The sequence below is a fragment of the Peromyscus eremicus genome, chromosome 19 (assembly GCF_949786415.1).
Source record: "Peromyscus eremicus chromosome 19, PerEre_H2_v1, whole genome shotgun sequence".
In the NCBI taxonomy this organism is placed as follows: Eukaryota; Metazoa; Chordata; class Mammalia; order Rodentia; family Cricetidae; genus Peromyscus; species Peromyscus eremicus.
The window spans coordinates 29,710,894-29,723,124 of NC_081435.1; the positions used below are offsets into that span (position 1 = coordinate 29,710,894).

At 39.8% G+C, this 12,231-nt stretch overlaps 1 protein-coding gene across 1 annotated transcript in view; it reads left to right on the forward strand.

The window, feature by feature from the left end:
* Window positions 1-10,486, forward strand: part of Kctd16 (potassium channel tetramerization domain containing 16) — a 273,369-nt gene extending 262,883 nt beyond the window's left edge. The window contains exon 2 of the mRNA XM_059246442.1: window positions 9,819-10,486. Within this exon, the coding sequence (XP_059102425.1) occupies window positions 9,819-10,270 (452 nt within the window). The 3' untranslated portion in view covers window positions 10,271-10,486. The remainder of the gene's footprint in view (window positions 1-9,818) is intronic.
* Window positions 10,487-12,231: the final 1,745 nt, after the last annotated feature.

A 12,231-nucleotide genomic window follows, 5' to 3' on the forward strand; every position in this document is an offset into this window, starting at 1 on the left:
TCCTCTTCTTCCACCTTTCTCCATCAGGTATGTGGTCCTATGCAATATCCCCTTTCTCCAATTACTTTATCATGCACAGTTATCTTCACTGTCAGGAACAACAGCCTCTTCTGGAGAGTAGTTTTGCTTTTATTTATTTATTTATTTATTTATTTATTTATTTATTTATTTATTTATTTATTTATTTATTTATTTATTTTCTATACCAGATGATAGATTATTTGTTTAGAAAATCCTCTCCATTTGGATTTGAGTTATCTACCTTTTGTCCCAGGGCATATCATCCCAGTGGTATCCCTGATGTGGTCCCAGGCAGGGTTCCACACCAAACTGGCCTCAGAACCCCTCCAGGCCCTGGGCACATCCTTTCAGTGCTCTTTAGGTTTTTGCCCGTCTTTCTAGGATTCTGCCTCTATGCTATTGCTGTGACCATCTGGACTCTGCATCTCCTCCTTGTTGGACTCCTCATGAGAGCGTATTCTACTCTCGAGGTTTTCTGCTTAACGCTGACTTCCTTCAGAGTGATGCATGACTCACACATGTTCTGAGACAGTTCTTCTATTTCATCTGTGTTGCTCAGATCCCTGAGTTCTCTGGCTCTTGAATAATTAATTGTTCTAGCATAGGCTGACTCTTTTTGTTTTTTTTTGTTTGTTTGTTTTGGGTTTTTTTTGTTTGTTTTTTGTTTTTTGTTTTTTGAGACAGGGTTTCTCTGTGTAGCTTTGCGCCTTTCCTGGAACTCACTTGGTAGCCCAGGCTGGCCTCGAACTCACAGAGGCTCTGCCTCCCGAGTGCTGGGATTAAAGGCATTCGCCACCACCGCACGGCTTATTTTTATACTTTTTTTTTGTTTGTTTGTTTGTTTGGCTGACTCTTTTTGAACCAAGAGAAACAACAGAAGTTTAGGTCTGCATTTTCCCACAAACACATTCTCCCCCTTAAGAAGAACCCATGTCCTACTTGGCTATTCCATATTATTAAACAGCATTAGCAAATATTATATCTTTATTATGTCACCAGGGGCTTTTTCATGAACTAATGAAGTGCACACTTCAGACACTACTGATTGTTACCAGAGCAGCCGCAGTAAGAGAATACATGAAGAGTGTGAACTACCTCCACACATCAGCAAGAGGCCAGCATGCTTTATCCTTTAAGTTAGTCCTGTGCCAATATTTTAGAAGGAGAGCTTAATTTTTTTACACAAATATAAGAATGATATATCTAAGAAAATGGAGACTTTTCAAGTTGTTCTAAGTCTATTATGATGTAGAGCTGTTACTGAAGGTGGAGTCATTAGGGTGATCATGCTTTACAGTAAATGTCTTAACCCTTGCAGCCTGTTGGCACATCCAAATATCGCTTGCAGAATGTGTGTGTGTGTGTGTGTGTGTGTGTGTGTGTGTGTGTGGTGTGTGTGTGTGTGTGTTTGAGAGAGAGAGAGAGAGAGAGAGAGAGAGAGAGAGAGAGAGAGAGAGAGAGAGAATATATTTTCACCAAAACCCAAAATATCTTGGTTTAAGCTCTTGTCACTTCTCAAGCTTGTAACTTTGGATTGGGCTAATTTAATATTAAGTTGCATTCATCTTCACGAAAAGTAAAGGAAAAGAACATCACTTAATGGATTATTATGAAGACTGACACCTATGGGGTCCTCCATCAATTGCATAATTTTTATTTTTATTATTATGCTGAAGTTTTGACTGGGAGGATAGCTGTGGCCTTGTTCACAACTGTAGTTCTTTTGCAAGACAAATGGTGACGTAGATTTAGTTTGTTGCTTCAAATGCTATTTAGATTTGTTAGGGATAATGTGATAAACAAGATACCACCCGAGAGAAGGAACAAGTCGTTCTCTAGACAGCCCTGCAGTACTAGTAGTTCTCCCCTTCTGCATCCTTAGTGTTGGGAGTATGTGTGCATGTTCAGATGATAAAATGGATACAGTTAATAGATGTTAAGTGTGCCTATATGAGTTTGATATGGTATTCAAGAATCTTGTTATAAGCTTCAGAAAATTAACTCTTACTAGATTAATCAGAAATAGAGAACTTCCAGGCCTAAAGATTATAAATCTGTCTCTAGGGCCAAATTGAGACTCTGCTAAATGATGGGATGTTTCTCTCTATTTCTCAGCTTTTCCTGTCTCCCTTGGCTCACTGTTCCATGAATGTCTTCCCCAGCTGGTGTGAAAGATGGCTGTTGGACTCACATTTCCCAGTTTGGCAACCTCCCACAGAATACAGCATTTATGACCCATATGTTCTAGCAGAACAGTCCCAGTGAGGGCTCACATCCACCTAGCTTGAGTCACACATCAAACCCGCATAACCCATTGTGGTCATGTTAGGGAACTCTATTCACATCAGGGCCATATAGCCTCCCTTTGTGGCCTAGATATTGATTAAGACATAAGGTTGGTCATGGGAAACTTGCCCCAGTTTACAAAAAAAAAAAAAAGTTGAAGAAAAGGACAAAGGCAAATTTTTAGAATGAATGGAGGCAGGTAGGAAAGGGGTTAGTGTGGGCCACAGAACTTGGACTAGATGACTAATAAGGACTTTGGGGGTCAGGGTAATCATGTGTGACCTTATCTAAAAGAAAGGGGAAAAAAGCTAAGGCTGCAATGAAGTAAAATGAGCGAGAAGGCAATTAGAGAGCAAACAGTCCTTGAAAAGTGGAATAATCATGCCATCACAAGCTGCTTAAGAGAAGAAGATACCAAACCAACGAGTCAAGCTTCAGGATTACCAGCTTTATTCAAATCATTGCATTGCTCTAAAACCTAACAGGTTCAAAACCGGAGGTGGGAAGGTGTGTCTGAACATTACCAAATAGGAAAGTTATACCAATATGAAGCATAGATAGAGTAGCTAGGAAAGTTGATTTCTATGTAAGTTCTATAATAATGCAAGGTCCTTTACATTAACAAGCCATTATACATGAGGACTAATTTATACACACATAGTCATATACAAAATAAGGCACTTTGAACTTGTTGGATAGGCCATGCAATTTGATTGCTGTCAAGCCATCCTATTTTTGTCATGGTTATATTAGATGTATCCTAATAGTACTTCTTCTAAAGATCTTCATGAGTCAGAGGTCTTTAGTTATTTGTAAAGGATTTTCTGTCTCTTTAAGTCTCTCTCTCTCTCTGTCTGTCTCTGTCTCTCTCTCTCTCCTCTTCTCTCTCTCTCTCTGTCATACACACAATCTCTAATCATATGATATATTATATATATATGTGTGTGTGTGAGTGTGTATATGTATATGTACATATACATATATATATATATATATATATATCAGTTTTCTGTTCAATTCATTTGTCCCATGCATAGACATTTACTGAACATTTACATATACCCTAGCATATACTCTCACAGCCTGACCTGTGTATATTAATATGGTATAGAATTCAGAAGGACATTGATACAGCCTACAGCTTCATGTAGAAAACAATTAAATTAATAAACTTGGAAGAATACACATATACACTGTGCATGTACAGAGAGAGAGAGAGAGAGAAAGAGAGAGACAGAGACAGAGAGAGACAGAGAGAGAGAGACAGAGAGAGAATGTCAGGCTTCTACATATACAATGTTATGAAAGTATAAAAGCTAAAAGCCAGGGACAAGAGATTAGGATGACCTTTAATTGTGCTGGGGAATAGAATGGTCAATCCATTCTGTGAATGAAGTTACATTTCAGCTGTGTTTGTGCTGATATGAGCAGGTTAAGCAGGTGTAGACGAGAAGAATGTGTGTTGCTGGCAAGGGGAGAACAAATTGAGATCCCTGAAGTGTAAAAAGGGGCAGAGGGCAGGAGCTGAAATGAGATCATGGCTTTCTTTATTGCCGTGTACTAACTCTTCTGTGAAATACATTCCACCTGGCCCAGAGGGTGTCTTATACATTGTCATCCCTCAGAGCATCCATGTGCTGGTTCTGAAGGCACTTTCTCTGCTCCAGATCCACCCTTCTGGGCTATGCTTTGTGATGCCAGGACTAGGGTTCAGGATCACCACCCCAACAAACCAGTCACACAAAGACACTCTTCCTGTACACAGCTGTTAGATTTTGTCAGTAGGGGATGCTGGAGGAAGGTGTGAGACATGCAGCTGAAAAGTACTCCTGGCTTATTTCAAGCTATGTCTGCTTTGCTTTGACCCAGAGCCATTGGCTCTAGCTGTTCTCTCTCCTCATGATCTCAGAGGTTGACTCGTACAGGTACCTTCCCCAACAGTGTGGCAGACTTCCTCAGGCATCTGGACCCTCCTCCACCAGACACCTCTTCTAAACTGTTTAGGCTTTAGAAGTTGCACACTCTTCTACATCTTTACAGACAGTAGCTGTAGCCCCTAGTCACTCTGACCATCTCTTCAGAGTCACTTTTATCCTTCTAATGTCTGTTTATTTACCTCTTATTGAATTCTCCATGTTAAGATTAATGGTGGAGTATATGCTTTCCCGACTGATGTGTGGATGGCTTAATTATCTTTCCTTGCTCATATACACTACCTCTTAAATGGGCATCCCAGGTGGGCCCACCCAACACCAAATGCCCTTGAGTAAAGAAAATGTCTGCCAAGAGCAAGAAATGATGAGTGTCAAGCTTAAGAACTTTGTGTCCAGAAGCTTGCGCAGCCTGCCTATTCCTAATCTCTACCATTCAATGCATCTTCAAAGGTTAGCAGAATTAGGAAAACATCAATTTGCTCATTATTGACTTTTCAACTGTGAAACCAAGAGTATCTTTTAGCAGCCTTGATAAATTAAATCTGGCCACCTCTCTCCCAGACTGGGAGGCTCCTACATCATTGACAGAGAAGACATGGTAGACAGCTCTCCCAGCCACTGCTGTAATGTGGTACATTGTACTCACAGTCATTAGCAGGTGGAAAATTTGAAGTGTGGGTAGATTACAGAGATGCCTCCTTTAAAAATGCATAAGCACTTTGTGAGTTTGCTAAGTCATGTCTCACTCAGCTGGCCTTGAATTTTTCATGGAGGATTCATATTTTGTAGGCTTTCCTCTCCTACTTCTTACCAGTAAGAACCGCTGTACTCAGGGCTCTGTGGAAGCTGGGACACCTCAGTCATGCCATCTGCTTGACTGGTCCTTGATTTTGCCGAGATGTAAAATATTCAAAGATTTGAATGTAGATATTTGGACAGCTGATTTTTCCACTTTCCCTGCATTTAATTTAAAATACAAAGTTCTTCCTATCCTGCATTTAAATAATTCAAGTAAATTTTTATACTAGAAGACTCATCTACTTGTTAACTTTTAAGCACTGCACTGAAAGACTCCTTTCTTCTAGAAATATTCCTGGTCTCATGGTACCTGCTAGATACTTTTCATGCTTATCATTATTCTCCATTCCAATGGCAAGTCAGGCATTACCAGATACTTAGTTAATTCTTTTCTACTGTGTCCAGCTCTGCTGCAGGGTCTTTCTTAATGAGGTACTTGAGCCATCAGTAAATATTGAGTATACAGTACATTTGTAGCAGAATCATCATATCAGTCAAATTTCTTGTTGAAATGTTCATGCTGATTGAGGTCTGGCTTGCAGTATGGCCAATATATTTGAATGAATGGAGTATATATTTTGTGCTGTAGACTGAGGCATCCTTTACTTCAATGATTTCATTTCATTTTCTTCAAACATCTATAAACAAAAACTATTAGTTTAATTACTTTTCAGATGACTCTCAGAGATCTCAAGTAACTGTTCCAAAGACTCACACTTGTCAAATTGTTGTGCCTAATGCTGGAGCCTGAGATCTTTTCTGCCATGTTTTCAACTTGAAACATCTGAAAGTATATTTTTAGCACATTTGTTCATTCATCAAACATTTATCAAAAATCTATTATGTGCCAGATACCAAAATTGTTGCAGAAGCTCTCACATTCAGAAATGGCTTACAAAAAAAAAGTGGTATTATCAAATTTTAGGTTTAGCAATTAATAAACCTCTGGAAGGCATTGGATTTTCTTTTTTTTTTTAATACCATTAAGTTAGACTTTTCTTTGAAAGAAATAATTTTCTCCTTATATATGGCCAATCAGTTGTTATAACTGTTTTCTAGCTAAATGGAAAGACTCCAAGTAGTGTTGAAACCTTCCAAATTAGGAGTGGAAGTATTTAAATCTGTAGCCCCGGGGTATTTGTGACATTGCTATTTTCCACAGTTGGAAAGGTCCTAGAATACCTTACATTACAAAACTGGCCTTGCTTAGGTCTTTCATGACTTCTTAAGGTTTGGGAGCATGCCTCTGAGAGACTGCAAAGGCAAAGCACCTGAGCTTGCAGCCCCCTTCCACCCTAGTTTCATACTTCTGCTTCCGTTACATTCTTGGGAAGAGGGTAGTTAGACACAGTGCTTCCAAGAAGGAAATGGTGAACATCTCTGTTCAACATGACTATTTCCAAATTTCATATCGACTCTGCACTATATTAATCCCATCTTCTTCCTTGATTTCAAAAGAATATAAAAACCTCAGAAGCCATTTTATAAATTACTTTGCCCAAATCGTAAAATATTCAAATGTTCCTATGCCATATTGAAATGTGCAGTAGTGACAAGCTACACCAAAAGTAAATTGTTCAATTTCCTTGTAAGAGTGACAGTGCCCAGGATGAGTGGAAGGTAACAATTCTCTTTGCCTGGAAGCTGGAAAATACCAGATGACACTTAGATACAGGATCTTCCCAGCATCTTTAGGAGACAAGCTACAGCAGTGCCTGGCCCCTTGATTGCTAATGCAGTGCAGGGCTGCACATGAGTGCACAGGGGTCGATCACATATGGGTTTGGGTGCTGCTTAAAGGCTCTTAAGAAGATTCAAACTTCCTTTGGAGCCTTGGTGACTGAAGGGACTTCCTTGTGGAAGAGAACTCCCAGGCAGGAACATACATTTCTGTTGACTCAGAGGGCTTATGGCTAAAGATTTTGTCATCTTGTTTTAAGGTGATAGACAAGTATGTTCCAGATAATATGTATATATGTACATATATATGTATAATATGTACATATATATATATATATATATATATATATATATATATGTACCCTCCTTGCCTCTTTCCTGCATTTCCCTTCCTTATTCTAGTCCTTCCTTTCCTTTTCTTTTCCTCATTGCTAAATCTAATTTCTAAACATTCTCCAGTGGACCAAGTTAGATAAACTTCTGTCTGAAGTGATTACTTCTTTTATTTAGTCTAATTCATTGGAACTACCCCGCATTGAGTTGTATCAGTAAAGAATCCCGTTGTCAGGCAGCTGAGGCAGATTCTGACTAGAGGTGAGAAATCTTCCCCTCAATATCCCCTGGCAGACTGAAAGCATTTTTCATTGTAGATATTTCCAAGCACCAGCTGGTACATGTTGAGCAGTTTCTCTGTTGTGCAGAAGATATTTAGTTGTAATAACTGAGAAGAGCTATGGCGTTGCTGTTATTATGATTCCTTTTGGCTAATTGGATTGTTGTATTTAATTTAATAGCTGTATAAATGCAATGATTACTCAGTCATATGTTATAAAGTGAGTCTATGAGTGTGTAAAAATTAGGTATTCTGGGGCTGTGATTTAGAGAAAAGTATTTTTACTTCTTCTGAAAAAAATATGACTAGTTGTCAAGTGTGAGAATCATTTATACATGTGAAATATAGACATTACATAGGAAGTCAAGGGGTGACTTTTTTTAAATAGGTTCATTTCTTTGACCATATTAGAAATGGCAATGAACTAGATTTTTTGATAATGATATCTATTTTTATAAGAATAAGACATAGTAAAATCAAACTGCATTTTTAAAAAATCTTAGAAAATATTTCATTATCTTTCTATCATATTATCATAAGGATATTAGTCTTCCTTCATATTTTTATGGCATTAGTGAAGTGGGTGGATTGAAATGCCCAGCTATACCAGGCTTTCTCTTTTGTCCACCAGCCAGCTCCCAAATCATAACACAGAGACTTCTTATTTGTTATGAATGCTCAGCCTAGCTTAGTCTCGTTTCTGATTAGCTCTTTTAACTTAACTTGTTTCTCTTTATCAACCTTTTTCCTCTGGGATTTTCACTTTTCTTTCCTTCTGTATATCTTACTTTCACTGCTTCTCCTGACTGCTGGCTGGGGGCTGCCTGGCTTCTTGGCCTGGGCATGTCTCTCTCTTTCTCCCTCACTCTTTTTTCCCTCTTTCTCTCCTCTCTTTTTCTTCTCCTATTTATTCTCTCTGCCCACCAGCCCCCACCTATTCCTCTCTCTACCTATCTATTGGCCATTCAGCTCTTTATTAGACCAATCAGGTGCCTTAGGCAGACATGGGGAAATTAATGCAACACATTCTTTACATGATTAAACACTCATCTTTACATCATTAAACAAATGCAGCGTAAATAAATGTCACATACATTTACACAGTTAAAGTAATATTCAGTAGCATAAATAAATGTTAACACATCTTTGCCTAGTTAAAGTAATATTGCACAACACCCAACCTGTAATGTATGATCAGTACATAGAATGATTCTACAAGGTTTGGGGCTATTCAGAGATTGGAAGGCTAGAGGCCAAAATTTATGTCTGAAAAAGTTCTTTTGTGCCATGATTGTGAATTTTTCAAAGTTCGTTAAGCCACCAACTGTGTACCTGAAAAATTGCCCTGCCTCCAAACTGCTGAACTAATTTTCAAGAGTCAACACTTAGGGGATGGGGACAGAAGCTCTCACATTGGCTAAAATTAAAAAGGGAATTTTTTGGATCACATAATTGACAAGCCCACTGACAAGACTAGCTTCAAGCATGGCTAGATCCAGCTACTTAAAAGTTATTATTAGGATGCTCTGTATTATTAAGTTTCTTTGCTATACCTTGGGTGATTCATTAGACTTGCAACAATAAACACACCACCATGTCTACATTAGGAAGATGGTGGTCTAATAGCTGCTGGGACACACATAAGGTAGTAATGTGCAACAGTCAAGGTGCTTAAAAAGTACAGCCATACCTGTGGGGAGGCAGACATTTTTAGGAGAGATGCACAGGGACTTCAGAGAAATTCACACTTGAACAGTATTTTGAGAAGCAAGAATTTTACAGACAGGCAATTTGTTTTAGGAAGTAGTTAATTGACTTGGTTATAACACTTGGGACATCTGTATTCAAATCCCAGCTCTTCCACTAACTATTCAAACCATGGCGTAACTGTTAAGCTCTCTGGGTCTTGGTGTTTCTGTGTGTGCAAATGCCAAGTGGAGCTGTTGTGCTCATAGGATGATGGAGAGCCAATGGGATGCTGGGGCTGGCCAGAGCCCTCTTCACTAACCACTACCATTTCCCCTTAGATAGCCTCTTCCTGAATCCTGACTGTTACAGGTGGGGCTTTAGCTGAGGGTTTAATGCTACCTATGGTAAAATTGGCAAGCACTTTCTGAGATTACTGTCTGCCACCCATTCCATTCTGCTTGTCTCATCTAAATCATCTCTAAGACTCCAGGTAGTAAGAAAATTCTTATCTTGGTGTTAGTGAAGTCCTAAAAATTTGGGTCTGTCAAGTGCCAGGGCTGATAAACACCTGGGTATTTCTGACTGGGGCTCTTGAGTGCAGTGCCGGTGTGCTTAAGCATGGCACCATATTCTGCTAGATGCACGGTCTTCTATTAGTGATGGACGTCCCTTCGATGACTTAGCTTCTGGATGTTGCTGTGGTGAATCACCCGTATTCTTTGAGTTCTAACGTGTTGTGCCTCTGCATCACCCTGAGTTGCTGGCACTCATTTTCGGGGTCTGTGTTTGCCTTTCAGGTGAGCCTTCCAGGTGGTCCTCCCCTCACTGCGATTGCTGCTGCAAGAACGGCAAGGGGGACAAAGGGGAGAGCGGCACCTCCTGCAACGACCTCTCCACTTCCAGCTGTGACAGCCAGTCAGAGGCCAGCTCTCCCCAGGAGACGGTGATCTGTGGTCCTGTAACGCGCCAGAGCAACATCCAGACTCTGGACAGGCCCATTAAGAAGGGCCCCGTGCAGCTGATCCAACAGTCGGAGATGAGGCGGAAAAGTGACCTGCTCAGGACTCTGACGTCGGGCTCCAGGGAGTCGAACATAAGCAGCAAAAAGAAAGCTGCGAAGGAAAAGCTCTCCATCGAAGAAGAGCTGGAGAAGTGCATCCAGGATTTCCTGAAGATAAAAATTCCAGATCGCTTCCCCGAGAGAAAACATCCTTGGCAGTCTGAACTTTTACGGAAGTACCATCTATAGGGGAGGGCTGGGGATAGTCACCATTTTAAAATAAACCTCCCCAAAGGAAGACATATGTTAAAGGAAAATGACAACTAATGATCCACATTTGTTAGAACACAATAGTCCATTGATGTACTACTGCCTACTTTAACTAGCTCACCTTAACGTGTAAATCCACAGGGTAGATTTCTTTTCAGATGTGGAACCAGAAGCGCGCTCCTGTGTTGTCCTTTGTCGTTTATTAACTTGGTCCCATGTGCTGAGAGTCTTACATACAATGAAAGCTGGCTCCATGTGAGTAGCTCACGGGCTTTGGGAGTCATCTATCCCAAACCGTTTTTTTTTTTTTCCCCTCTCATTTTCTGCCTCCTTCCTTTGGTCAAGGATGGGGAAAAAGATATGATCCAGTGGCATATGTCAAGATTTTTAATTTTTTCTTTCCTTTTGTTTACGGGGTGAGGGGAGAATGGCAGATTTGTATGATTTTTCACTTAGATCTCTATGTGCCAGTTTCTATTGACTCTGTATGCATGAGCACTTGTGCAACACAAGCACAATATATGTCTGTATATATGCACAACGGATGCACATGACCCAGGGGCTGGACAGCAAAGGACCGACACCCTGCTGCCAGCTGCCCCCACAAGAGCACGTCAGACAAAGGAACCTCTGCCTCTTTATTCAAACCCTCCTGGGCAGATTTTCCAGCCTCCCTCAGCAACACTTTCTAATGCTGAATAGCCTCCCATCATCAACGAATTCTCTTTCTTATTTTGAAGTGAATACCCCCTCCCCAGGCTGCTTTGCACTGCTGTGCTCTTTCCCTACATTAGGAGACAGGGAGATGAGCTAGTGGAACACTGTTTGTGTTTTAAGAAACTAGCAAATATTCTCATCCATAAACACAGCTTTGAGATGCCCTGCACTCAGCCTTCTCCATTCTTATTTGATGATCACCATTCTCTACCTGAATCAGAGTTCTAATTTGCCCACATTTTTCCTGATGAGGCCTTTTGTATAATTCAGGCAAGTCCTTTGCATCCTTTTGAGTTGTGAAGCTGTGAACAACACACAATAATTGAAGATGCATCCAGCCTTCAGTTTGCTTGCGTTAGAGGATTTGTACCCCCACATGCTTCCTAATTTCTCATACGAACTTTAAACTACACCTGTACATTGTTGCTTGCTTATAGCCAGGCTTGGTTGCCTTTGGGATCCTGGGGTTTGGCTGTGGTCATACTGTGGTTTACTTGTACCATTTCTAAAATGTCTGTAATGACCCGAGTGGGTGGGGCTGGAACACAAAAGTTATGAATTTGACTTTTTAAGCTTTTTAAAAAATATATATTCCTGACCTGTATAGATACAGTCCAAAAGAAATTGTTAACAATGTCTATCCACATGACTCTTGTCTTCTATTAATCTCTCAATAGTTCTTTTGTTCACTTGTGCTAAATGAATGTCCAAAGACAACTTTTAATTTTCAGCATTCCTCACACATCTCAGTGGTAACTGAAAAAATGATTTGTCACTATAATGTGCCAAACATTCCTAATTTTTTGGTGTGTGTGTGTGTGTGTGTGTGTGTGTGTGTGTGTACATGTGTGCGGACATATGTGTAATTAGCACAGGTAATAAAGACAACCAGACAATGTCTATGGGAGGAAAATCTGATGACCAGTTTCTTCTTTCTGAAAACCTTCGTTTAGGTACATTTATTATTTAAGAATCTCCTCATTGATTTATTGGTACCCGTTAGTCTTTCTGAAGTTTTTGTAATTCTTTACTACACAGGTAGATAATAGGATAAGGCAATGCTTTCTTATCCTGATGCTTCAGAGAGTTTAAAATTTTATTTAAGTGAAAAAGGAAAGTTTGCTTGGGTGCTGAGATGCCAGGAAAATTATAATTTATAAAAGTATTCTTTTGTGTATTAATATTTTAGCAGATAGTTGATGGATAGCTTTGTGTAAAGCCTA